This window comes from Podarcis gaigeae, assembly GCF_964106915.1.
Source record: "Podarcis gaigeae genome assembly, chromosome: 2".
NCBI lineage: Eukaryota > Metazoa > Chordata > Lepidosauria > Squamata > Lacertidae > Podarcis > Podarcis gaigeae.
The window spans coordinates 24,472,583-24,500,021 of NC_139679.1; the positions used below are offsets into that span (position 1 = coordinate 24,472,583).

Genomic DNA, 27,439 nt, shown 5'->3' on the forward strand with positions numbered 1-27,439 from the left:
TAAAAGATCTTTCTTAGTTGCTGCATTTTGCTTGAGAATAAACAGCCTGATTCCTAAACTTAGCTATTTTAAAATGGACCACTTCTCACTTGCATCCCCGGGGAGATTTTAAAAGGCTTCCAAGGTAAACTCAGAAATTTTCTATTTAGACAACGAAATGTGTCTCACACTTGTCCGCTTTTCCATCTCTGTTGAGACAATTCCCTCTATCTCTTACCACCTCCGTCATTTTCCCAAGGTTTTAGGGGAGTGAGAGACCAAAGAAGCAGATTTCTTTGCCTGTTTGTCCAAGCACTCCTTCCCACCAAAGATTATTTGGGTTAAAAGCAAATGATCATGATATGCTCCAGACTTAAACAGAGACGCTGCTTCTGTCCACACAAACTGGGCAAGGTCAACAGGTGGCGGAAAGCAGCACTGAGGACGGGCAGTGACTGTTATCACTGTAGCAAAGAATAAAGCATCAAGTTGCAGGATCAGTGGCTGCTCTGATAAAACCAGCCCTCTGAAATGCATCACAGCAGTGAGTGTATGTAAGCACATGTGTGCTGCTACAGCTGCCGCCGCTGGTTATGGCTGCCTCCCTATCCAACCATCTAACAGTGCTAAGTAAAATGAACCGGGTTGATGGTGGAATCAGTGGTGGGTCCTTTTGATCCCCCAGGCACTTGGACCACCCTTACTGATCTCTGACACTAGTCCTGACTTTAGAAAGAATTAGGTTTCAAACTCACACTAGTAGCACAAATAATTAACAGAATGAGCAGGTTTGGGAGCAATCCTAAAATGTAGCTTAGTGTTAACATGACAGTGCTCCCTCACCTCTCAGCCATGAGGAGCTAACCAGAGTTTCCAGTTATGTCTGAATTTAAGGAAGCACTGGTTACTTTAAATTATGGTTAGTGAATGAGCCAGGATTATAAACCTGGCCTGAACAAAACATGGTTTGAATCATAGTCTTGAAGCAGCAGGCTTAACATTTATTACCTTTATAAACCTAAATTTATATTTGTTCCTTCAAACAGTAAAACTGAAGTATATTTAATGTTTACATTTTTATAGTTAGTACTCAGAATGACACAGGCTTGCCGATCAGAAGGTTGGCGGTTCAAATCCCTGTGATGGGGTGAGCTCCCGTTGTTCAGTCCCAGCTCCTGCCCAACTAGCAGTTCGGAAGCACGTCAAAGTGCTAGTAGATAAATAGGTACCGCTCTGGCGGGAAGGTAAACGGCGTTTCCGTGCGCTGCTCTGTTTCACCAGAAGCAGCTTAGTCATGCTGGCCACTTGAACCGGAAGCTGTACTCCTTCTCCCTCGGCCAGTAAAGCGAGATGAGCGCCGCAACCCCAGAGTTGTCCACGACTGGACCTAATGGTCAGGGGTTCCTTTACTTATACCTTACTCAGAATGATACTTGAAATTAATTTTGATTTCTTTATTGATTGACTTAATGTAACTTAATGTACTCAGCATTTTTTTTTCTTTTTATGATTTCAGGCAGCAGTTGGTAAAGTGCCCTCAGTATACCATGTAGAAGAATTGGAGGAAGGTAAATAAAAGTAGCTTTTGAAACTACCGAATGAGGGATTGCAATTGTCTGTCAATTGATGGCTAAACCGTGGCTATCTCACAATTTGGGATCAATTATTATAAAAGACTGGGAAGTGGCCTCTGATGTGATTTTTTAAACTAAGCATGAGGTTGTAATCAAGAGGCCCTGGATTGTAATAGGTTGGATCCAGAGATCCTCCCACCAAATGGGAAAGGCAGATGCTGATTTCCCTGCTCAGTTCTCTCCCTGCTTTGTTCTCTCCCTGTAAGGGAGAGCCCCCAGAAAATGCTCCAAGGGCACTGCTATGTGGGTGGACTGTGAGATGGGAGGGTGGGGGCTATGGAGAAGGGGGAGGTCACCAAAAATCGAGTAGTGACAACTGATTTTCTATCGTTTCCCCATTAGCCCTGAGACCCCATGTTGTATCCCGCCCCATTCAGCATTGTCCCTGAATCCTCAGCAAAGCATTTTGACAGAGTTTTCAGTGATAGCGGGGGAAAGTGGTGGCAGCAAAGTCAGAGATTCTCCTGCAGAAGGGGAGAGATGGAAAGTGATCCAGCACAAGGACTCCTGTTATTAGAAGCTCCCTCTGACCCACCTGCCACTAGATTCCACATTTCATATGTTTCTGCTGTTGAACAAGGGGCCGTTGGCTTTTCCTGCTTGCAAAGGAATGTAATTACAGCGGTACCTCGGGTTAAGTACTTAATTCGTTCCGGAGGTCTGTTCTTAACCTGAAACTGTTCTTAACCTGAAGCACCACTTTAGCTAATGGGGCCTCCTGCTGCTGCCGCGCCGCCAGAGCACGATTTCTGTTCTCATCCTGAAGCAAAGTTCTCAACCTGAGGTACTATTTCTGGGTTAGTGGAGTCTGTAACCTGAAGCATATGTAACCTGAAGCGTATGTAACCCGAGGTACCACTGTATATGAATTGCATTAGGCTGCCTGTTGTTTGGCTCAGCACAAAACCGGTTATGAGACTGATACCTTAATAGCCCAAGTGTGTTTCCTGACACAACCAGAAAAATAACGTAGATATTGTATTTATGTGACAGGATCTCAGGATGGCTGGCAGTTTCGACCCCCGCCCAGGGGAGTCACAAGTAGTGAGGAGTACACACTATGCAGAAGGTAAAGTGATACTTGCTTCAACATCTCTCAGTATTTATCAGCATAGTTAAAAGATATCAAAAGTAGAGAAACATATAGAATAGAAACACACGGTTAAAAGGGTGACACCTAGTGTAACTTCGTCATTGCTATTTCCATTACTATTTTGGCAGTATATCTAAGATGATTTGACAGGTAATTAATATTTTATATGATCTATAGGAGAAATTGTTTTCATTCTGACATTTTCAAAACAGCTGAATAGACAACGCTACTCCCTTTAAATACTTTATTGGTAAATTGTTTAAAAGGGCTTTTAATTGGTCAGCCCAAATGTTTGAATGCAAGGGCTAAGCAATCAGCAGCATTGCAGTGCCACCTAGAGACATAGGGTGTGACCCCAATGGGGCTGCTCCAAAATAAATGGTTTATAAAATGTGCATCCAGATGGTAGGCAATGATAAAGAAATTCCTATGTTGAGAAACATAGGACGCTGGTGGCGCTGTGCGTTAAACCAAAGAGCCTAGGACTTGCCAGTAAGAAGGTTGGTGGTTCGAATCCCCACGATGGGGTGAGCTCCCGTTGCTTGGTCCCTGCTCCTGCCAACCTAGTAGTTTGAAAGCACATCAAAGTGCAAGTAGATAAATAGGTACCGCTCCGGCGGGAAGGTAAACGGCGTTTCCATGCGCTGCTCTCGTTTGCCAGAAGCGGCTTAGTCATGCTGGCCACATGACCTGGAAGCTGTATGCCGGCTCCCTCGGCCAATAAAGCAAGACGAGCGCTGCAACCCCAGAGTCGGCCACGACTGGACCTAATGGTCAGGGGTCCCTTTACCTTTACTTTATGTTGAGAAAAGTAGTCATGTAAAAAATGCAGAGAAACCCATTGGTAGTGAGTGGCAAGGATGTAAATGTTTGATTTGTGCCTTGCCAGATGTTTCTGTTGTACTAACATGAACCTGAAGTAAACAGAAAGGACCACTTGGTGTCACTATCATTCAAGAAAACAGGAGAGATAATGTACTGAGATATACATCCTTTAAAGAAATACCTATTGTGCTACTTGCTTAGCAAATCTACTCAGAATGTTCTTTGAATAGTGATGTTGCATAGTTCTTTGCAATTTGTCAGAGAGCTGATGCAAGAAATGATTTTGTTCAACATGCTTACCTGTTATCTGGCTCCTTTAGAACTCCCCTTAAGTGTCCAGATGCCTTCTTTAAGTATGCCTATTGGTTTGGGCATGCCTTCATTTGCTTTAACCAGCAGGCCCTTATGCCATGCCAGAAATTACTTTTTTGTGTTTTTTATAATATTTTTTATTTGGTTTTACAAATATAAATGTATAACAAATCCAAATTACATATCCATATTTTGAGATTTCTCCAAATCTCTGGATTTCCCACCTTCCCCTCCATGGGTCAGATTGTTGTTGTTGTTGTTTAGTCGTTTAGTCGTGTCTGACTCTTCGTGACCCCATGGACCAGAGCACGTCAGGCACCCCTGTCTTCGGGTCAGATTGTACACCCTCTCAACTGCATATTATTTCATAATCCATATTTTATATTTTATATCTTTCCATATTGTCCATGATATTCTCTACATTACAAGTGTTATTAAAATCCTGCTAACTCTGGCTCCCTCGGCCTGTAAAGCAAGACGAGCGCTGCAACCCCAGCATCATCCACGACTGGACTTTTGTCAGGGGTCCCTTTACCTTTAATGTTTTCATATGCTTACCGTGGTCTCCTAGATAGATTATACATTTCCCACATTCTTTGTTGAAGTTTTGTTCTTCTTGTTTTCTGAGCCTTCCAGTCAGTTTTGCCATATCGGCATAGTCCAACAGCTTGGTTTGCCATTTCTCTCTGGTAGGGACTTTGTCTTCTTTCCATCTCTGGGCTAGTAGCATCTGTGGGGCTGTTGTTGCATACATGAAAAGTCTTTTCTCTTTCTTCATTTGGGATGTTGGCACCTACAATTCCTAGTAAAACAGCTTCTGGTTTGTTTGTTTTTAACATTTTTTTTCAATTCATTATATATCATTTCCCAAAATGCTTTTATAACCTTACATGTCCACCACATGTACGTTTACATTTCCAGCATGTAATTGTACTTATCTTAAACATTCTTGCTAACTTACTAAGAGTCAAATACCACCAGTACATCTTTTTCATATTTTTTTTTATTGTACAACATGCCAAGAATTTCAAATCAGTTTTCCATAACCTTTCCCAATCTGAAAGCTGAATATTATGCCCCAGATCCCTTGCCCAGTGTATCATTACAGATTTGACCTGTTCATCTTTTGTATACCATTCCAAAAGCAGTCTATACATTTTAGACAGTAATTACTTTTGAATGTCCCTCTGTTTCGAAAGCCACGAAACGTTGGTGGCAGATGCTGTTCAAGGAACCTTGGCTCAGACCCTTCTTGGGTACATGGAACTAGTTATGAATGGGGAAAACAAACAAAAAACAACCTTTTATTTTAAATTTTAAGGGTTGATTGTCCTTTCTATTTTGTGTAGGTTTTTAGAGCAAGGAATCTGCAGGTATGGTGCACAGTGTACTTCAGCACATTCCCAGGAAGAGCTAACAGAATGGCAGAAGCGATACGCATCCCGCTTGATAAGGTTGAAACAGCAGAAGGAAAACAAGCAATGTTTAGGCAGTTACATGGAATCCCTGATCGAGAAATGGATGAACTCATTGTCTCCTGAGAAAGTGGTAAGGGGGCGGGACAAAGGTTATTTTGTAAAGCGTTTATAAAACCCTCAACATAAAAACAATATAATTAAAACAAAAATACTACATAAAGCCAGTAAAACAGTAGTACAGGTGACAACCGTTTTGCACATGTCCAGTTGATGTGCAACTGCTGACACGTGCATCATTTTTGGCCATGGAAGGGGATGGGGATAGAATGGACTTACATGTGACCACTGACGTGCGCTATTACCCAGAATGCAACCCCCGCGCAAACGGGGAGTTGCCTGTGTAAGAGTGTATGAAAAGAGTGACTCAACTCACCATGGTGGCAGATGATTTTATCCCCAAAGTGATGGGCAAGCTTGTTACTGGCAGCTCTATCTCAATATTCTTATTTCAAACGAATAGAAGAGCCTGATTTTGGCGCTCTCTACTACACCTGCTTGGTTAATTAATTCACTCGCCCAGTACTAATCAAAAATATGTAACTATTTTTCTGTTAATTAAAAAACAATACAGTGGTGCCTCGCAAGACAAAAATAATCCGTTCCGCGAGTCTCTTCGTCTAGCGGTTTTTTCGTCTTGCGAAGCAACCCTATTAGCGGCTTAGCGGCTTAGAAAAAGGGGGGGAAAGCGAAAAAAATCGCAAGGCTCGCAAGACGTTTTCGTCTTGTGAAGCAAGCCCATAGGGAAATTTGTCTTGCGAAGCGCATCGAAAAACGAAAAACCCTTTCTAGCGGGTTTTTCGTCTTGCGAGGCATTCGTCTTGCGGGGCACCACTGTACCAAATGATCCTCATTTCTGCAATTAAGAAGAGTTTATGGCTGCAATCCTATGCCTACTTCAGGGTAAGCTGGAGGAAGTTGCTGCTGTCTTTGTGGTTTGTTTCAAATTCATGGTGATGAGAACTGAGTTCTTCCTCGGGGTGTATGTGTGTTTAAATATAAACAAAGCAATAGGTATTGCAATTTATGACTTCAGCTTTTGGTTAAAATGGTCATTCACAGGTGGGCCATTCCTTTTGTGGAATGGTCCTTAATTAAAGAGTTATTTTTCAACCCTAGTGTTGTTACCCTATGTGATGCCTTTTCCTTTCTTTAGCTTAGTGAGTGCCTAGATGGCGTGAGAGTTGAACATAGCCCTGAACTGTCAGTTACTGTCACCACCAAAAAATCACAACAGATGTGGACGTTTGCTCTGACATGTAAGGTAGGATCTTTTTTTTTTTGTACTTTGAAAGTATTGCTTGCCCTTAATAAGTTTGCATTTAAAAATTTCAGCACCTTCTCTTGTTGTAATGCACACATTCACATGGAGGGGGGGGTATGCCATGTTAATGAAGAATCTGCACATTCTGTGACTGTTGTAGTGCTAAAAGCATGTACGTAAGTATGCAGATTCCTGCCAACCCAGCAGTTCGAAAGCACGTCAAAGTGCAAGTAAATAAATAGGTACCATTCCAGCGGGAAGGTAAACGCCGTTTCGTGTGCTGCTCTGGTTCGCCAGAAGCGGCTTAGTCATGCTAGCCGCATGACCCGAAAGCTGTCTGCGGACAAATGCAGGCTCCCTTGGCCAATAAAGCGAGATGAGCAGTGCAACCCCAGAGTTGGTCATGACTGGACCTAATGGTCAGGGGTCCCTTTGCAAATATGCAAAGTATGCAAATATGCAACTATGTATATACTGGGGATAACATTATCTGTTCTGCTTGCAAAATGTGCTGATCCCACCTTTTCCTCAGCCTTAACATTTATCATTTTGTTGTTTCTGCCACTGAGTCAGATAAGGCTGGGAAAGGAAAGTTAGGTTTTGTGGAGTAGTGGAACTTTGTCGATATTGTAGGAACAAAGCAGAGATGAGGGTTGAGAGCTGGTTCAATGCAGGGCCTGAGAGTGTGAGTCTGAGTTCAAGCCTCACATTAGCAATGAACTGAGAAGGTAGTCTTGGACAAACTTGTTTCTTAGCCTCTGTTCCACATTTCTAATGTAGAGATCATTATAGTGGCCCATGGCCATTAGTGTTTACAAGGCTTAGGATTAGTGTTACAAGGCTTACTTACACGGTGTCTCCACCTTCATCGTTTTGCCCGGACACAGAGGTCCAGCACCGAGGGCCTTCTGGCAGTTCCCTGACTGCGAGAAGCCAAGTTACAGGGAACCAGGTAGAGGGCCTTCTCGGTAGTGGCGCCCGCCCTGTGGAATGCCCTCCCACCAGATGTCAAAGAGAAAAACAACTACCAAACTTTTAGAAGACATCTAAAGGCAGCCCTGTTTAGGGAAGCTTTTAATGTTTAATAGGTTATTGTATTTTAGTGTTTTGTTGGAAGCCGCCCAGAGTGGCTATGGGAACCCAGCCAGATGGGCGGGGTATAAATAATAAATTATTATTATTATTATTATTATTGACTATTGTATGTCAAGCACTTAAGAACAGTAGAAAATGCTATACAAATGGGATGTATTATTAAAGGCAGTCGTTCTAAGCATTTATCTCCCACCCCAGTTAATAAATAAAAAGTATCCAAACTTTAGTTCTTTGGGTCTTTAATTCCTGTTTTGTTTTGTTTTTAAAAAAGAAAAGTTTTTTTTAAAAATTGGCAGAAGTGAGAGCTGGTGTGGCATAATGTTTAGAGCGTTGGATCTGGGAGATCAGGGTTCAAATCCACACTCTGCCATGAAGCTCATTGGGTGCCCTTGGGCTGGTCACAATCTCTTAGCCTAACCTATTTCACAGGGCTGTTGTGAAGATGAAAGGGGGTGAAGGAGAGCCACGTACACCACCTTGATAATCCTTGGAAGATAGAGGTGGCATATAAGTTTGATAGATAGATAGATAGATAGATAGATAGATAGATAGATATTAAAAAGTGACGGCAAGGGTTTGGGATGCCACATTCTGACCTTTGTCTTATCAAAGTTCATCCAATCTTCATACTTAAAAAAAGCGCGTGCACACCAGTTATTTATACACTTTTGTTGTTCTCCTATAGCCTGCAAGAATGCTGTATCGGGTGGCATTGCTTTATGATGCGCATCGTCCTCATTTCAGTATCACAGCAATATCTGCAGGAGATAGCACTACCCAGGTATCGCAAGCAGTCCCAGAAAACTGCCAGGAATGGATAGGAGGAAAGATGGCCCAGAATGGAATAGATCACTCGGTGTACAAAATCAGCATAGCCTTTAGCACAGAAATCTTTGGGACATTTCGCCAAACTGTGGTATTTGATTTTGGAACCGAACCAGTTTTGATGCAACGAGTGATGATTGATGCTGCTTCAACAGAAGGTATTGTTTGCATGGTTTTGTTAACAAACTCATTTGTTGTTAATTTTGCTACATATTTTTTGTTGTTGTAAATTGTCTGGATGATATATGTGGCTGTAGTATTGTTGCACTCACATTCCTAACTCTGAAAAGTCTCAGAACTTTCCTTCTCTACATATGTAGCTCTCTCTTTTAACCAAAGCTGTGATCTTGCTGTAATCTTCTCTTTCAGATGCCTGTTATATTTTACCATATCATTAGGGCAGAGAAATAAAAACATTTTCCTTTTAGCTGTCTCTAATGTGTAGAGAAATATATAGTGGGATTGAAATAATGATCTTTAGGTTATGTGTTTAAGCCATTAAAAGTGTATGTGTGTCTTGTCAAAATAGCACTAAAAACAGAGTACAAAGCACAGAAAAAAATGAGAACTTATTGAACTAAAACTTAAAGATAATACAAAAGCCATAGCCAGATAAATAATAAATACTAATAATATATTTTATTTATATCCCGCCCTCTCCAGCTGAAGCTGGGCTCAGGACGGCTAACAACACTAAAATAGTGCAACATTCTAAAAACATTATAAAAATTAATTAAAATCAAATTGATGGCAACCATTAGCTAAAGTTCTGTAAAGATTGCCAAAGGAGGGAGTCAGGCTGCGCCCTGACCAAAGGCCTGGTGGAACAGCTCTGTCTTGCAGGCCCTGCGGAAAGATGTCAAGTCCTGCAGGGCCCTTGTCTCTTGTGACAGAGCGTTCCACCAGGTTGGAGCTGCAGCCGAAAAAGCCCTGGCTCTAGTTGAGGCCAGCCTAACCTCTCTGTGGCCTGAAACCTTAAGGATGTTTTTATTTGAAGACCGTAAGTTCCTCTGTGGGACATACCAGGAGAGGCGGTCCCGTAGGTACGAGGGTCCTAGGCCGTATAGGGCTTTGAAGGTTAAAACCAGCACCTTAAACCTGATCCTGTACTCCACCGGGAGCCAGTGCAGCTGGTTATAGCACTGGGTGAATGTGATCTCGCAGTGAGGACCCCGTAAGGAGCAGTAGCTAAAAACACTGAGCACTGTACAGTGAGCTAGAGGGAAATGCCTTTTAAGAATACTAAAGCTTTTATCAGCTTCCTAAATGACAGTAAGGAACTCATTGGAGCTCCTAATTTGACAAGCAGAGGTTCACACTGTAAGAAAGAGCCAGGCAATTCTCTTGAGAAAACACTTTCAGGCAGATGTGGCCTTCCGCCATGTCAGAGAAAATCAACCACAGGGCAAAACAGCACAGGCCAACTTTATTGTAATGTCAGCAGTAAATACCCTCAAATTAATTATAAAACAAAACCACATCATATAACCATCAGCAGTCAGTAACATCAGTGTTAGTAACTGGTCAGACCTGAATACCTGGCAGAGTACAACAGTTAACAACAAAGTATTTAGCAGTTTTCCTGAACGTCCATAGGGGTTATGCATAGCAGACTTCTTTGGAGATAAGAGTTCCACAAGTGTGCTGTCATCATGGAAAAGGGCCTGGTATGTGGGCCAAAGTACGTGTTACAGTGGAGCCTCATGTAATGTTAGCCTAACAGCTGTTAACCCACTGTAAAATGTATTTAGAAAGCATTTTTTTAAAGTAGAGAAGAGGTGTGTTTAAATTTGTATCCATCTGCTGCATTTACCCTGAAAGTCCCCCAACCCTTTGGTTTTTCATACCTATCTGCGTGAATAACATGGGCCTGAGATGCAGGTAAAAGTGGCAGGAGGGAGGAAAGCTTCAAGGAAAAAACTGATGGGGAGCAGAAAGGCTGTGGCCCCTCACTGTTTCTCCATGTCAAATCACTTTTCCTCAAGTACTACTATGACTTCTTCCTCCTTCATCATTCCACCTCCATCATCATTATCAACTCTTGGCTGTTTAAAATAAAATTTGTAATAGTAAAATGATCACTGGGCTATCATATAAAATGCCTGCAGATTAAGTTTGGCCCTCCTTCATCATTAGTCTGGTAGAAGTTAAGGAAGGCACATACAATAAGGGCTTTCTGGATTATCTTAAGCCACGGAGTGAGACAGTTTGTACAAGAACCTGCATTTTCTGGTACGTAGATGCAAAGCAATTTGAGCTACTTAAAGGTTTAGTCTTGAACCTTTAAGAAAAAGGTTGGATTGCTGCAGTATCTTTCTTGGACTGCTAAGAAAAAAAAATGTAGCTAATAAAGTACATTCTGAATTTTTTTTGACAGAAATCTATATAACATTGGTGATCTTTCAAAGCATATTTCAATCATAGATGTCCTTTGACTTCAGTGACATTTGACTTATGCCTTGAACACCCTTATCTTGCTACATGTGTAGAAAGGGATTAAAAGTATAAGGATGTTTTAAAAACCCATCAGTTTATCCATGTAACCCAAAAAGTATTGATTATTTTGGAATGTGTGTTAGCAAGTAGTATCTTTTGCAGGTGAAATGGAGGCAATGGACAAAACAGAAGGCTCAGATCTCAGCTAGTCACCAGTTGTGCAAAAAATAGCAAAAAATAGAGAAGTCATTATTAGTTTCACATGCCACGTTACGGCTGAACTGCATGTTGCCATGACTATAGCGTTCTTCGTATAATATGGGTCTGTGTGCGCCTTGGTTGCAAATGGCAAAGCAGGGTTTCATATTCTTCCTTAGAAAGGATGTCAACAATTTTTCATGTGTATAGGAAAAAGGAAAAAGTGAGTGGGGACTGAATTTGTTTGATTTATGAGGAAAGATGAAAAGAGGTATCTGTCTGCTGCTTAGTAAAAAAAACTACCAGTAAAGGTGGGGGAGTTTGTTATTGACAGAGATCTAAAAAAACAAATACCAGGCAAGAGATGCAGGCAGGGAAAAAAAAAATCTAGTGTGAACAGTGATATAGATCTAGCAAAAGAAAGACTGACAGGATCAAATGCTAGGATCATTGTGCCAGTGTAGTTCTCTCAGTCAAGGTGCTGTACTGCAGCAACAGTTCCAGATAGTGGTGTGCTGTACAAGGTCTTGCATGAATCATTCGTGGACAAAGGAATTGCATGGCAAGGTCAGAATGAAGCAATGACAACATTAGTTGCAGTTCTTTTCATGTTAACTGGATTAGGCACATTCTTCTCCCTTTTTTGCGTACATGCATTTAGCATTTACTAACTCAAATCTATGTTCATATCATAGCTTATTGTCTAGAGTCCCAGCCTTTCTCAACCTGTGGGTCCCCAGATGTTTTTGGCCTACAACTCCCATCACCCCTAGCTAGCAAGGCCAGAGTTCAGGGATGATGGGAGTTGTAGTCCAACAATATCTGGGGACTCACAGGTTGAGAACCGCTGGTAGACATTGCCCCACAGGACACAGGCAGGGTGTCACACGCACATGGATCCCATCCACAAACCTCGCTCTTATCAGTGACTGTAGACTAGGAAAAGAGAGGTAGATGAAGAATGCTGACTATTTTGGACTGATGAAGCTACAACCCTTTGCAGGCACCCTAGGATTGGCCTATGCATTTTCAGAAGTAGGATCTCATTGAAGCTGATGACATTTCTTGTTGGAACCGGACCCATTTTTTTGTGACATTTGAAAACAACCAAGTGCTTAAAATCAATCAGTTTTAATCATGGATGTTTGGTAGTGTGTTACACTGCAATTCTAACTCAACCAGAGTAAGCCCCAGTGAATTTGGTAGGAGTTCTGAGTAGACATTGTTAGGATTGCACTGCTAGCCTTCTTTGCTTGGGAACATTTTCTTCTCCTTATAAATTTCTTTATAGGTAACCATATTGCCTTTCTTAGAGCTCCAGCAGCTCAATTTTTAGAGGATCATGCTGATCCCGGATATATTTAAATAACGAGTGTTTATGTTACAGAGTGGCTCAGAGATTTCTAACCTTCTTTCTCTGATGCGTATTTCAAAGACGTTAGGATGCTGCAGCAAATGTTTTCCAGATATGGGAGCTGTTTGCTTGGAACTGATATTAAATTGTTATCCTGCCTTTTTTACCTTTACTGTATATGTCTATCTTCCTGTCCATATCATACCATCTTAATTATTTTTCCCATCTCTTTTCTGCTCCAAAATATGGTAGTGTCGCTGCCTAGATAAGACCAAGATATTATGCAGAAAATCCCAGAGCAAAACTCATTTTCTTAAGTTGGAGACAGATAACTGAAGAATATGTTCTTTCCATGTTGTGGATGAATGAGATCATCACTTCCTTACTGTATTTTGAATCCAGGCAACAGGAATATTTAAGTCTCCACCTCCCAAGTAGTTTGCTTAGTTGTAAATTCCAATTTGAGTTATTTGAGTTGAGTTGAAACATGAAGGGGAGGAGAAACGAACCATCAATCCTTGTTTTACAGATCTAGTCTGGTATGTTTTTCAGGATAACTTGTTAATTTTACATTCTTCCAGAGCTTCAGAGCTGGCTAGTTTCACAATGGAAATAGTTTCCTGCAGAATGCTGAAGGAAAATAAAAGCTGCACACAATGTTGATTGTATGCTTGATTTTGTTTCAGTTTTTGAATATTGCTCTCTTTCCTCTCTGTTTAGAGCACAATGTTTTGTTCTTGCTTCCTTCATTTTTGCCATCTTATTCATGGCTTATGTACCATGAATTGTGGCATGTCAAACTACCCTTGACTTGCACTGAGGCATGGCCTTTAAAATCATTGTGATGAGCAGCACTAATTATTCAGCTAAGTGAAACCTTTGTGTATTCTGAATCTGGGTTGGCTAGAGCTGCAGGTGTTTTCTTGCTCATCCTGTTCTTTATTTATGTACAATGGATTTAAATCTCCAGCATCACTGGAGCAAAGATGTGAAGCAAATGCCATAGTTCATGAATTGCTCTTTCTAGATTATCTGAATACTTACAGCCCAAAGCAGGAAGACTGAATACGCTGTATAGTTGTTGCAATGCAAATAACTATTCAATGTGAATTAAATTGTTTTCAGAGTGAATCACTGTGGTCTTTTAGGAAATGTTATTTGATCTTCATGTAAAAAGGTGCCTAACCAGAGCCATCATGCCAGTAAACTGTGTATGTTTGCCTTTACTGTCTTTAAACAAACAAACAAAACAAATCCTCAAACAGAAAATGTAACCCACAATTTCCCCCCAAGGTTGAATCAATTTATCTTCTAAAAGTTCCCTGTCCATCTTAATTTCAGCTGGCAAGAATTCTCAATACTAGTTAAAACAGATCAAGGAGCAACAACTACAGCACAAAAGCATAGGGATATATAAAAAGACCACAAAATAGGCATATTGCAGTCTTCCTTGCCTGTGACAATGGAGTGGTATTTACTTTTTTCTTAAGGAAGGGGTAAGAGATTAACAAAGCAGAAATGGGTACATACATACAGCTTACAGACCTAAATTTTCTGCTACTCCTCTGGTGCTGGCTGAACTTTTCTGAATATCTTTACTTTTGAAAGCTCATTTTAAAGAATGTATCTTCTATATTAGTCGTATTCTCCTTTAATAAACAAAGAGCACCCACTACCATGTCTAAGATGCAAATGATGTTACCAGTGGGTACAAGCAGTTTTACTAGCTGTGAAATTTTCTTGAAGGGACAAATCATGTCACTTAGGCATCTAGCATAAATCATGTATGTTGTCTCTCTCATCTTGCATGTGTATGTTTTTGCGACATATTCATGAGGTGTTACAAACTTCATAATAGTACCCATTTACCCATTTATGTGAGACTAAAGTATCCAGTTATTATCTTTCTCAATTTATCCCTCTGCATCTAGATCTTGAATACCGGATGAATGCACGACAACAATTACTAACTACAGCCAAACGTTGGGATTCCACTTCTAAGACTATTGTAGAATTTGAGCCAAATGATACTACTGAATTGGATAAGAGCCTTCTGATTAGATACCAAATTCCTCTGTCTGCTGACCAGTTATTTACACAGTCTGTCTTGGATAAATCATTGACCAAGAGTAACTATCAGTCACGATTGCATGATCTCCTTTATATTGAAGAAATAGCACAATATAAAGAAGTCAGCAAGTAAGTAATGTTTCTACTAAAACTTGTCAATTGATCAATACTGCTACTTTATTTTGACATTACAGATCATTGCTTTCTTACGCCTGCTAACCATTGAGTACTGCAGCTTGGGGAAATTCTCCCATAGTCAAGAGAATTGCATTTTATGATACAGCTATTGGCTGTATGATGGCTTCATATGAAAAAATATGTTTAAGATCTTTTTTGGAGGTAGGTTATCCTCATTGAGTAAACTTTTCCAACCCCCACACCTGCTACATGACTCCAAGTATCTGAGCAGTGCATTGAGCTTTCTGGAAGATCAAATGGTGCCATTAAATATATATATATCATTATCTTATGAAATAAAGGTAAATGGTAAAGGACCCCTGGACAGTTAAGTCCAGTCTATGGGGTGCAGTGCTCATCTCGCTTTAGGCCGAAGGAGCCGGCATTTGTCCACAGACAGCTTTCCGGGTCATGGGGCCAGCATGACTAAACAGTTTCTGGCACAATGGAACACTGTGACAGAAACCAGAGTGCACGGAAACACCATTTACCTTCCCACTGCAGCCGTACCTATTTATCTACTTGCACTGGTATGCTTTCGAGCTGCTAGGTTGGCAGAAGCTGGGGCAGAGCAACAGGAGCTCATTCCGTCATTCAGATTTGAACTGCCTACCTTCCGATCAGCAAGCCCGAAAGGCTCAGTGGTTTAGACCACAGCACCACCTGTGTCCCTATATCTTATCAAATACGACACATTAACATGGCATTTTCTTTGATTTCTTTTACATGGAAAAATGGGATTCAGAACTACAGTCACACTTCTGTCTCTCTGTGTGTATTATAATGCATTGGACTTGCTTAGGGAACATTTTGATTAGCCTGTTCAGTCAGAATGACATACTTCCAAAGATCATTCATGAATGGGAATCTTCACATGAAGTCAATCTGGTTAATCAGTCACTTAGTATGGGCTCCAAGACGATGAGTTCTCATTCATTATGCATTTTAATGGCCACTGGTACTATTTATGTTCCAATGCCTAAATACAATTAAGTTGTGGGGGGAAATTCCAGTATTATTGCACAGAGCATTATGTTAGAACGATAACCTATCCAAATAAATGGAGAAAGTTTTTTTTTACCGTCTCGCTAGCTGCATGATTAAAAATGTAACCACTGCATTCTCTCAGATGTGCTGTGCTGGAGCTTCTCCCTAATTTGCTTCACTGACTCAGTTACTGACTTGTGCTCACTGTACATTTTTTCTAGCATCTAGAAAAAACATTTTATCACAGTTCACACAAGACGCAAGCCAAATATTTTAAGGAACACAGAGGCCATTTCTTCCTCTCACTATCTGCGGATTATATCTCAGTAAAGAATAAATTATATTGAGCTTAAATTTATATGATGAAAGGCCTCAGAATTAATTGTTCTGTTTTTTTGTTAATGTGATTTTATGAGCAGGCATGAAAGTATGCCAGTTAGGATTGCATTTCTGAGTAGTTGAACAACAGACCCTTAAGTGTTAGAGTGAAAGCAGCTACTCTAAAATTCAACCAAATGATTCAAAATATATGAGTAATACAGAATGTAGAGGGTTTCTGATCAAATATTTGGGAGAGAAGCTAAGGTTTGCATCCAGTGAAGTAGTCCCATTTGTTCAAGGACTTCTGCTTATGCAACAGAACTTAACTCCTTGCACCCTCCCAATCTGTTCTGGGTTTCACCCCAACTCTGGAAAATTTCTTTTCAGGAGGGTCCACAGAAAAAGGAGAGGGAGAGGAAGCTCTGTTGCCCAGAACTTCTGTCACCCAGAAGCTCTTGTGTGAATGGTATGACTGTTGGATACAGTCCTCAACTGGCTTAATCTAAGACATATTTATGCAGTATAGTTGGAGCCACTGATGGATACAGTATTGGAATTATTGTAAACCAATTGTGTATTTTGTTTAACAAGGTGGTGCCATTTAGTTTCAGCTCCAGTGTGCTCAGTTTCCAATATTCACTCCCTTGTTTCCCTTCCCTAGTTGATCACTGTATTTAAAAATTATCTATGAAGAGGGAGCACCCACTGTTCTGAAAATGCCAAAATTATATGTTTATAGCTTATATAGCATGCTTCATTCACTCAGGCAGACAAATCTAAGGGCTCTAAAAACAATGTATCCTCTGCTATTTTCCTGTTCTTATTTATAGCATTCCTGAGTTGTATTGTACAGTGGAACCTCAGTTTTCGAATGTAATCTGTTCCAGAATACCGTTCGACTTCTGAAACGTCTTGAAAACTGAAAACTGAAAGTGGAAGCCTCAATTCAATTACGAAACTCAAAATGAAAGCCGTTTAGCATGTTCAGCTTCCAAAAATCATTCGAAAACCTAAGCAGTTACTTCTGGGATTTCAGCATTTGGGTTCCGAAACGTTCATTAACGGAGACGTTCGAGAACCGAGGTTCCACTGTATTCTAAAGGACAGCTTACAGGTACATATTTGTACCTAGTAAGTTTTCTCCACGGGTTAATAGCAGATTGGGTGGGGCTTTGTCTGCCGTCCAGTGTCTTGCTGCTTCTGTCCATCCCCAAACACACTTTACTCTGCCTAATATTAAGACTGGCCAACAGTTGTTAGATTCATCTGCCAGCCTGGTTGGCTTTTGTACCTCGGTTCTCAAACTTAATCCGTTCTGCAAGTCTGTTTCAAAACCAAAGCGTTCCGAAACCAAGGCACGCTTTCCCATAGAAAGTAATGCAAAATGGATTAATCCGTGCCAGACTTTTAAAAACAACTCCTAAAATAGCAATTTAATGTGAATTTTACTATCTAACGAAACCATTGATCCATAAAATGAAAGCAGTAAACAATGTATCGCAGTCACACTGTCAATCAGTAGCTGAACTGGTTCCACATAGTCACAAAAACAAGAGCCACAAAAATGCAAAATAAATAGCAAAAACAGACCGACCTCAGCGTAACACTCAAAATGGAAGTGTGGCACTCAAATTGGAAGTGTAACATTCAAAACGTAGCATGTTCGGCTTCTGAAAAAAGTTCACAAACCAGAACACTTACTTCCGGGTTTGCAGTGTTTGGGTTTCAAGTTGTTTGAGTACCAAGGCACTTGAGAACCAAGGGACCACTGTACATGGAATGAGGGAGGCATCATTTTGTTGCACACCTCATGCATTGGAGCATCTTGGGGGTAGCCCTTCTCGGATATATATGCTTTCAATCGGGAAAATAGCCTGTAGGAAAGAGTTGCGGGGAGCTATTGCCTGTCACTCTTCAGTGTCACAGCCCCTGTCAGCATTCCACACCCATTTAACATCTTTTAAAACTTCTTGGAGATCCTGAACATGGACCTTCCACTTCAGCCCTGGTTTGGCCTTCAGTTTTCCTTTTGTTTTCTCTGCTGGGTACCATTTCACCCCCAGAACTAACTGTACGCTTTCTGGTTTAGGTTCAACATAAAAGTGCAATTGCAGATTGTAGCAAACTTCATGCTCACCGGTGTTTCTGGAGGTGCAAAGTATGCCCAAAATGGACAGCTTTTTGGACGATTTAAACTCACTGAAACACTTTCTGAAGACACTTTGGCAGGACGACTGGTGATGACCAAAGTCAATGCTGTTTATTTATTGCCAGTCACTAAAGAGAAGTCAATACTGACCCAAGGAACCAAAGAAAAGGTGTATGAAGCAGCTATTGAAGAAAAAACAAAGGAGTATATATTTTTGAGAATATCCAGGGAATGCTGTGAAGAACTTAATCTTCGAGCAGATTGTGAAATGCAGGTATGTGTGATGGGAAATTTCTGATGTATTCTTTCAGCTCCATTTGCCTTTCAATACTGTAGGTATCTCAGCAACCTCAGCCATAACATACCTGACTCCGATACTAATTTATAAGCGTAACTGAGGAGCAAGTAAGTGCCTTGTCTAATTTTGCACCAGGAGTTTGTGACACAACAAAGGAATTTCATTGCTATGGTCACTCTCCATAGGGCTTATTCTATGCACTGGGGGCAGAAATATGTAGGATCCTACTCTATGATTCTTCTACTGGTACAATTAAGCATTGCAGAATGGGATACAGGATCCATTTTCCTTGACTACACGTGGTGCAGTTCAGTGTAAACAGGAAGGGCACCTTTGAAAGCCATGCCTGCAGTTTCCATGGCCAGGAATAGAGAGCAAGGCAGAACTGCCAACATGAAAGCCACGAGGGCTTGGAACACCTCTCTTCCAACTTCAGCTGAAACACCTGGTTGTGGGCCCATCTGGAAAGCTGTATTATGCCTAGCCGGGATAAGATTTTGCAACAACACTGCTGGTGCCAGCCATTACAGTGTTTCATCTTCAGCAGTTCATTGGGATAGGACTGGCAGAAATAGGAATTTTGAAATTATCTTATTATGCTGGGAATAATCTAAAAAATTCATTTAGTATTTATGCATGATTTTTTAAATTGAACACAGTGCAGTGTTGTTGTTTTTTTAAAAAAGGTCTAAATTGTGCATTTTATTTACTTTTAATTCTAAATGAATCTAAATTTCTTACTCTAAAATTGATGTGTTGGGCGCTTCTGTTTCCTCAAGGTTTCAGCATCAGTACTTGTCAACAAAGGCAGAGGATTTTTTTTGTTTTGTTTATTCCCTTTGAATTCATAATGCTCATAGAAGAATGCTTATGGACTGTGGAGCCACCGGCTACGTTGTTTGTAGATATACATCTGTGAAGTAGCATGTATTCTGGGCTCTTTTTAAAGCCAAACTCTTTCTGTTTCCCTCTTTCCTTTTTATTTCCCAAATCACTAAACATGCTGTCTGTTCCTGTGGCTGTGACCTATCCTCACCAACTCTTTTTGACCCCCACAAATCTGGCTTCAGTCATCTCCACTGATTGAAACTGCTCTAACCAATGTGTCTAACAGCCTCTTCTATGCTAAGGGTGAGTTCACTGGAGGGCATTTATCACAACCTAACTAAAGGGAGCATTCACCATTATCCTCCTAATTATTGCATCCTAACTTCCACCCCACCTCAGAAGGTGGACATTATTGTGCAATGATGGTGGATGGTGGTGTGACAGCTTTGCTCATGACAAAAATAGAGAGCATAGTCCGATAGACTCCAGTCACCTGTTGCCAGTGGTGCGGTTCTTTTGCGAAATAGCTTCCCTTGTCACAGCTGCAGGACGCGTCACTCACACTGAAGAATTGTGGACACACACTTTGCCTGTGGTTATCTCACGCTCACATCTCAAAATAATCACTACTTTTCTATCCTAAATGTTTGCTCTGTATCACACCCGTGTCTTTCAGCTTTGCTTCTGACGGGGCCAATTTTATGCTCATCATATAAATGACATAAAATTGAGACTGCAAATTAGTTGGAGCCCCTGGTGCTTTATAGCATAGCCCCTGGTTCTAAGCAGTTTCGACTTTCACTTGCCCACAAAACTCCTTTTATGAGATCATAAATTGAGACCTTTTAAAAAATAAATAAAGTGAAGATTCATCTTGGGGGGCTTCAGTCTATAGATATATCAGAATGGAGAGATTGAGAACAGGATAGGTGCGGACCTGGGGTTGTAGCCAGTGCCATCACAGCTGATGGTAAGACTTGTATCCGCAGAAAGGGGAAAGAAGCCATTTCCCCTCACTTCTGCTGCTCTCTGGTTCTCTACTTTCTCTGGAGGGTCTTTCAGCCCTCGAGCAGATTTAGGGGGAAGTGAATTGGTGAAAATGGCTTCCCTCCCTGTACCACTGACTGCAGCCTTACTATCATGTGAGTGAAACTGACGGATGCAGCCTATACAAATGAATATTTATTAATGGATTCACGTGATCAAGCTGGATATTGTGTTGGAATTCCTAGGGCTCATTCACATGGAATTTTAATGTGGATTTGAAACTGCTTGTGTGCCAATTTTTTTGGTAGTCCTCCGCGTAGGTTTATTTTGTAAAATTTTAAATTTGTGAGGCACATTTGCCTTTTATCTTAATCTTTAATACGGAGGATTTGTGCAAGAGCAATATTGTCTGAATCTCCATAATAAATTTAAATCAAATATAAACAGGAATCACTATCTAAAATATGTCAACATGAATTGGTGAGTGAAGGGAGATGGGATGTGGAGGTAACCAGGGGAAGGGCTAACCTAAGGAAACAAAAGGAAGGAAGAATCACAGGAGCACACAGCACTGTCTGAACGATGTGAAATCTACCAGAAAGTTGACTGCTGTGTATTTGAGTGGGTAGGAGGGGAGAATCTTTTTTGCAGCTTCCCCCAAGGTGTGAAATACAAAATGCTTCATTTTGTGAAATAAATGAAATATGCTGGTAACATCTTTTAAAAAGTAGTAAAAAAAGTAAAAGGTATAGGACCCTTGGATGCTTAAGTTCAGTCAAAGGCAACTATAGGGTGCGGCGCTCATCTCGCTTTTCAGGCTGAGGAAGCCGGCGTTTGTCCGCAGACAGCTTTCCCAGTCATGTGACCAGCCCAGCATGACTAAACTGCTTCTAGTGCAATGGGACCCCGTGACAAGTGCCAGAGTGCATGGAAAAGCCATTTACCTTCCTGCCACAGCAGTACCTATTTATCCGCTTGCACTGGTGTGCTTTCGAACTGCTAGGTTGGCAGAAGCTGGGGCAGATCAATGGGAGCTCACCCCGTTGCACGGATTCGAACCGCTGACCTTCCAATTGGCAAGCCCAAACAGCTCAGTGGTTTAGACCACAGTGCCACCTTAAAAATGTAGTAAAGACACATCTACACACATGCCCAGTTGGGGGGAAAAATGGTAAAGGAGGTGGGTGGGTATGTAATAATTGAGGTGGGGGAGGGACATGCATATGCCACATTTTCATCCCATCAAGTAATACCCACTAGTGCAGATGGGAAGCATTGGTTAGGAATCAGAGACAGAAAAGTCGGTGGATATACTTGCACCATAGCACTCATGGAAAAATTGGATCTGAGCTACTTCATTGTTTGAGTTAAGACCATCATATGAATACAGCTCCAGTGGATGATTGGAATACAGAATTGACACAGAACAGTTTAATCAGTAACTAATACGCCTTCTGCATTGTGCTACATGTATTAATACTACAGTGTTGCAGGGAGCTACAGGTGATGGAAGTATCAGGAGCAAAGGTTTGAGTGATAGCGGCCGAAATTTTAAGAAACATTTGAAGTAGCGTGCCTTTGATGGTGGCAAAGAGATCTTGCCTCACCTCATTGGCATATGCATCTTTCTGTCCAACCATATTGCATTCAACCTGACCATGATAATAAAATTTAACGTATGGTAGCTCACTGTGACAAAATTGCTATGCATCTGCTGCATTTTGGACACCACATTAAGTGTTGTTCTGATACAGGAGGTGTCGACAGCCTCCATCACTGAACCATTCTAGTTGATTTCAACTTAGAGTTGAAGAGTTCTTGCAAGTATCCACATCTCCACTTATCGCTTTGTAATCAACTTTGCTCAACTAGCTAATTTGGTTGAAGGTGAGAGCATTGCCTCTCTTAAGGAAAGAATTTGAAGAATGCAATTGCCAGACCTTTACTGAAAATAGCTACTTTTAGATCCATTGGATCTGAATAATCAGTACTTTTTTGATCAAGATGATCAAGTGACTAATAGATATGCAACTGAAGAAGCCGCTGGATTAAACTAATTATCTAGAGTCAAACGAGCCTGGCTTCATGGCTGTTTCTAGAACAAAAATAGCATTGGTTGTCCTGGAGGTTGATCTCTAATGGAAGAAAAACAGAGGGAATGTGAACCTCACAGGAACTCATCTTGTCTGTACCTCTATGATCAGTAGAAGAAGTCTTGCTCCATCCATTGAATTCATGGAAATGAGAAGCAGATATATTACCTCTCTTTATAACTTCTTCCGTTTATGTTCTTTCCCCCATCCCTTCTCTGTCCTCAACTTTCAGAAATTAGTGAAATATTAAACTTGGGAAAGTAGGGTAGATGATTTTTTAAATTGTCTGCACTTTGGCTTTCACTGCTTTATCATTCTGACGACTGTTTAAAACTAATTGGTATATCCTATTTATTTATCTGCTTGTTTTCAAACTTTCTGTAAAACCTCGCCAGGATTCTTTTGGGGGTATGTGCTAGAAAACAAAATTGATTAAATAAATAAGTAGGTGATGTATAAAAAATATCAATAAAGTTGCTTCCTTAGGGACTGCGGTCCGTGATACGTGTTTCAGTATAAACTATTTACCAATGCTTCATATATTAACCAGTTCACTCATTTGGGATAGCATAGTTCTTCTAAAACAAAAACTATTTGTTTAGATGGTAATGATAAACTAGAGAATGCATAGAAGATAGAAATGCAGTCTGTGTAAAACAGGAGTTGTTAAATGTCCCCCTCTTGTTGTTGTTGTTTAGTCGTGTCTGACTCTTCGTGACCCCATGGACCAGAGCACGTCAGGCACTCCTGTCTTCCACTGCCTCCTACAGTTTGGTCAAACTCATGCTGGTAGTTTCGAGAACACTATCCAACCATCTCGTCCTCTGTCGTCCCCTTCTCCTTGTGCCCTCCATCTTTCCTAGCATCAGGGTCTTTTCCAGGGAGTCTTCTCTTCTCATGAGGTGGCTAAAGTATTGGAGCCTCAGCTTCAGGACCTGTCCTTCCAGTTAGCACTCAGGGCTGATTTCCTTAAGAATGGATAGGTTTGTTCTTCTTGCAGTCCATGGGACTCTCAAGAGTCTCCTCCAGCACCATAATTCAAAAGCATCAATTCTTCAGCGATCAGCCTTCTTTATGGTCCTGTCCCCCTCTAGATGGTGTTGAATGACAACTCCCATCATCCTCAGTGAGCATGGCCAGTGGTCAGGGTGGATGTGACTTATGTGGCCCTCCAGATGTTGCTGAACGACACTATTCACCTTTGGTGTAAAATTAGATTTGACAATTTATCTAAAATAACCAATCTTTCATAGAACTACCGAGTGCTGATACTATATGCAGATAAGCACTGGGAATATGATAAACGTTCAGCTATCTGTTGTCTTTGTCCATGGAGTTTTCTTGGCAGGGATACTGGAGTGGCTTGCCGGTTCCTCCTCCAGGTGGATCACGTTTGGTCAAAACTCTCCACTATGACCTGTTCATCTTGGGTGCCCTGCTCGGCATAGTTCATAGCTTCTCTGAGTTCTTCAAGCCCCTTCGCCACGGCAAGGCAGTGATTCCATGAATTATGGTGCTGGAGGAGACTCTTGAGAGTCCCATGGACTGCAAGAAGATCAAACCTCTCCATACTGAAGGAAATCAACCCTGAGTGCTCACTGGAAGGACAGATTGTGAAGCTGAGGCTCCAGTACTTTGGCCACCTCATGAGAAGAGAAGACTCCCTGGAGAAGACCCTGATGCTGGGAAAGATGGAGGGCACAAGGAGAAGGGGACGGCAGAGGACGAGATGGTTGGATAGTGTTTTCGAGGTTACCAGCATGAGTTTGACCAAACTGCGGGAGGCAGTGGAGGACAGAGGTGCCTGGCGTTCTCTGGTCCATGGGGTCACGAAGAGTCGGACACGACTAAACAACTAAACAACAACAGCTATCTGTACATTTTACTGTCAGTCTGACATTGGTTGAAGTCAAAACCTTGTGCCATTTTATGTTTTCCTGGCAAGGATAGTTCCATTTGATGGCTTTAATTTAATACATCCTGTGGTTAACCATTAAATAATTAGTCTCAGTCAACTGAATTAAATGTTTTCTTCATCATATAGCTTCTGTAGGTGTAAAGTGGCTGACGTTGGCTGTCTAGTTGAAATAATTTCAAATGAAGGCCACAAGTGCAGATGGAAATAAATTCATTCTCACTAATAGATATCACCAATGTCACGTTCCAATCAGTCTGCCGAAAAATTATGCAAGAATCATAATGTTTTCATTTAAGGTGCATAATTAGCCTAAATGCTGATTATGCCACTGGGCACTTGGGTTGTGTTTATTTTCTAAAAACAATAATCAAGACCACTAATTGACTATATCAGGAAATGCTACTGGAATACAAAATTAGATGGGCCATTTATCGTGTCAAGTCAGTTTTCTCTTACAAGTTATTGTGATGCTTAACTTCTTCATAGCATTCTTCCATTTTATTAGACACCAACATATTTCAATGAGCATTATGTTTTACAGTAGGGATGGGCAACTGGAGGTGGGCAAATGTGGCTTCTTACATATATTTCCTTTGGTCCTCATTGTGTGGACCTTCCTGTACAAGTCTTACTGGTTCTACGTTAAGAAGTTGTGTCAACTTTGTATTTATTTAGAGGCAGGCAGTATTTATTTAGAGGCAGGCAGAAAGTGAAAAAAGAATTAAATAAAGCTGAAGTGTTTTTTTTTGTTTCTTTAAATTGCAGCCATACCCTTTTTATGGTGTCAAATTGTACTTGTCTGCAGGTGTCTGTATATGTGTAGTTAACCAAGGAAAGACTTTTCTTCTTTCTTTTTTAATGTTAGGATAATAGTTTTGGAAAAAAAGGGTTTCTCTTCTAACAAAGCCAAGGCTTTTATCTGCATACTCTATTACTCTGACTATATTTCTTGGGAATTGTGGTGCATAGCATGTTCTTTTTATTTTTGCTAAGTACATTGTGTGGTTTGACAACCTCACACATTGCCTTTTTATTATTCCTTTTCACAGTCTGCTTCGGTATTGTGTGGTAGTTTTTAATGTTTGGTTTAGTGCATTTATCAAATATTTGAGCCTTACTAACGGTTGACAACAATTCTTGATTTCTTTTGGGTTAATAAATTGGTCCCTTAACATAAATAAATAAATAAATTGGTCCCTTAACATATTTTATGTTTCAACTTTAATCAATAGATTAACTATTGTCATTCTAATAGTTATGGGGAATACTTCCATGGTTAAACAAGAAGACATTGATGAATGCTGTAATTCAGTAAGTCTGTAATTCAGACTTAGAAGAGGTATCCCACAAATAAACAACAAACTATATGTGGGCGTGCTTCTTTGGTTTGCCATCTCCTTGAGTACTGATTCTTAAATAGAGGATCAGTGAAGGAAAACTATGGCAACCTGATGCAGATGAGAAATGGTGTGAGAAGGGACAAAAATAAATTTAGCTTTAGCTTAATGGTTGTCTGGGATGCAGGTGGCGCTGTGGGTTAAAGCCTCAGTGCCTAGGACTTGCCGATCGAAAGGTCAGCGGTTCGAATCCCTGCAGCGGGGTGCGCTCCCGCTGCTCGGTCCCAGCGCCTGCCAACCTAGCAGTTCGAAAGCACCTCCGGGTGCAAGTAGATAAATAGGGACCGCTTACCAGCGGGAAGGTAAACGGCGTTTCCGTGTGCGGCTCTGGCTCGCCAGAGCAGCGATGTCACGCTGGCCACGTGACCCGGAAGTGTCTCCGGACAGCGCTGGCCCCTGGCCTTTTAAGTGAGATGGGCGCACAACCCCAGAGTCTGTCAAGACTGGCCCGTACGGGCAGGGGTACCTTTACCTTTACCTAATGGTTCTCAAACTCTCCCTGCCCCTATGGACCACCTGAAAAATGCCGGCCAGTTTTCATTCAATGCTGGTGTTGTATAGCCAGTATTGTATTATGAAAATTGCTGCCCAGGGCCCTGTTAGCCTTTTTCATAAAGTTGGTCCTAGTCAAAGAGTTTCTGTCTCTGTCTTTTCTTTTTTTGGGTGGGGGGGGGGAGGCAGAGATAATATTGGGAACCACTTGCATGGTACCTTACTAGTCTGAGAACTGCTTCTAAGTCACGTGTTATCATCTTTTACTGCTGTTTATAAATTACCACTGTGCTTATTTTATTTATTTGCGTTAAATTGTCAGACTGTACCTCTTGTATTTCATGACCATTTGGCCTCCACTATTTGCATTTTTTCCCTTTATACTTTCTCTCTTATCTCCTCTAATCTGTTTGCCTGCAGAGGAAAATACTGATAAAGTTAACCTTTACCACAATAAATCTGCTAGCCTTTAAGATGTCACAAGTCTCTTGTTTCATGCTGCAACAATAATGACATCCCTCTGGAAGTCGCCTAAAACAGTACCTAAAACGTGGGCTAGAGTTTTCACTGTTATTTTTTGACAATTTGAGTATGATTGCTGTATATTGAAGTATTGGGTATAGCAATTAATAAGAAATCAGTAATTACAGAGATTTTAGATTGTAGTGTTCGGATAAGAATCAACCTTTCTTTCAGCACTTAGATTTGGAAGAATTTTTTTTTTTTTGGTCATAAGCACAAATGTTAAATTAAAACTGTGCACATTTCTAGCTTTCATGACTAACTCCCCGCCCAAGGCTTTGAGCTGCATTAATCCATTTTTTCAATGAAAATGTCTGTCATTATTTGCTTAGTTAGTAAGACAATTGTTTGAACTAATTTTATTGTTCATTTTCAGACATAGGTTCTAGTTAAGACACTATGTTCTGTGCTGAAACATTTCTGAAGTCTAGTAATATTTTGGAGGCCTTTGTTATTTGCTATGAGTATACAGTAATTGAGAAGAAAATAAATTTTAGTTAGCACTCAGCCAGTAATCACGTCTGTGGTGTTGAACGTGAATGGTTAATTCACTCTGTTCCCAACCTTCTCATAGCATTTCCACAGCTTATTGCTGACTTATCCTCCTTTGAGGGTTAGTTGTGTATATGATGGCTTATGTTGCAGTTTTCGACCATGCTGTATTATGTGTCATGTTCTTTGTATTTTTTATTTTTAAAAGGATATTCTGA

General features: G+C 40.8%; 1 protein-coding gene across 6 annotated transcripts in view; it reads left to right on the forward strand.

Annotated features, from left to right (window-relative positions):
* HELZ (helicase with zinc finger) overlaps nt 1-27,439 on the forward strand; it is a 120,427-nt gene that overhangs the window by 34,323 nt on the left and 58,665 nt on the right. For all 6 annotated transcript variants that reach the window (XM_083727360.1, XM_083727358.1, XM_083727359.1 and 3 more), the window contains 7 exons: nt 1,496-1,547; nt 2,607-2,682; nt 5,193-5,391; nt 6,475-6,582; nt 8,363-8,660; nt 14,422-14,689; nt 18,135-18,468. In XM_083727360.1, coding sequence (XP_083583486.1) covers nt 1,496-1,547; nt 2,607-2,682; nt 5,193-5,391; nt 6,475-6,582; nt 8,363-8,660; nt 14,422-14,689; nt 18,135-18,468 — 1,335 coding nt within the window. The remainder of the gene's footprint in view (nt 1-1,495; nt 1,548-2,606; nt 2,683-5,192; nt 5,392-6,474; nt 6,583-8,362; nt 8,661-14,421; nt 14,690-18,134; nt 18,469-27,439) is intronic.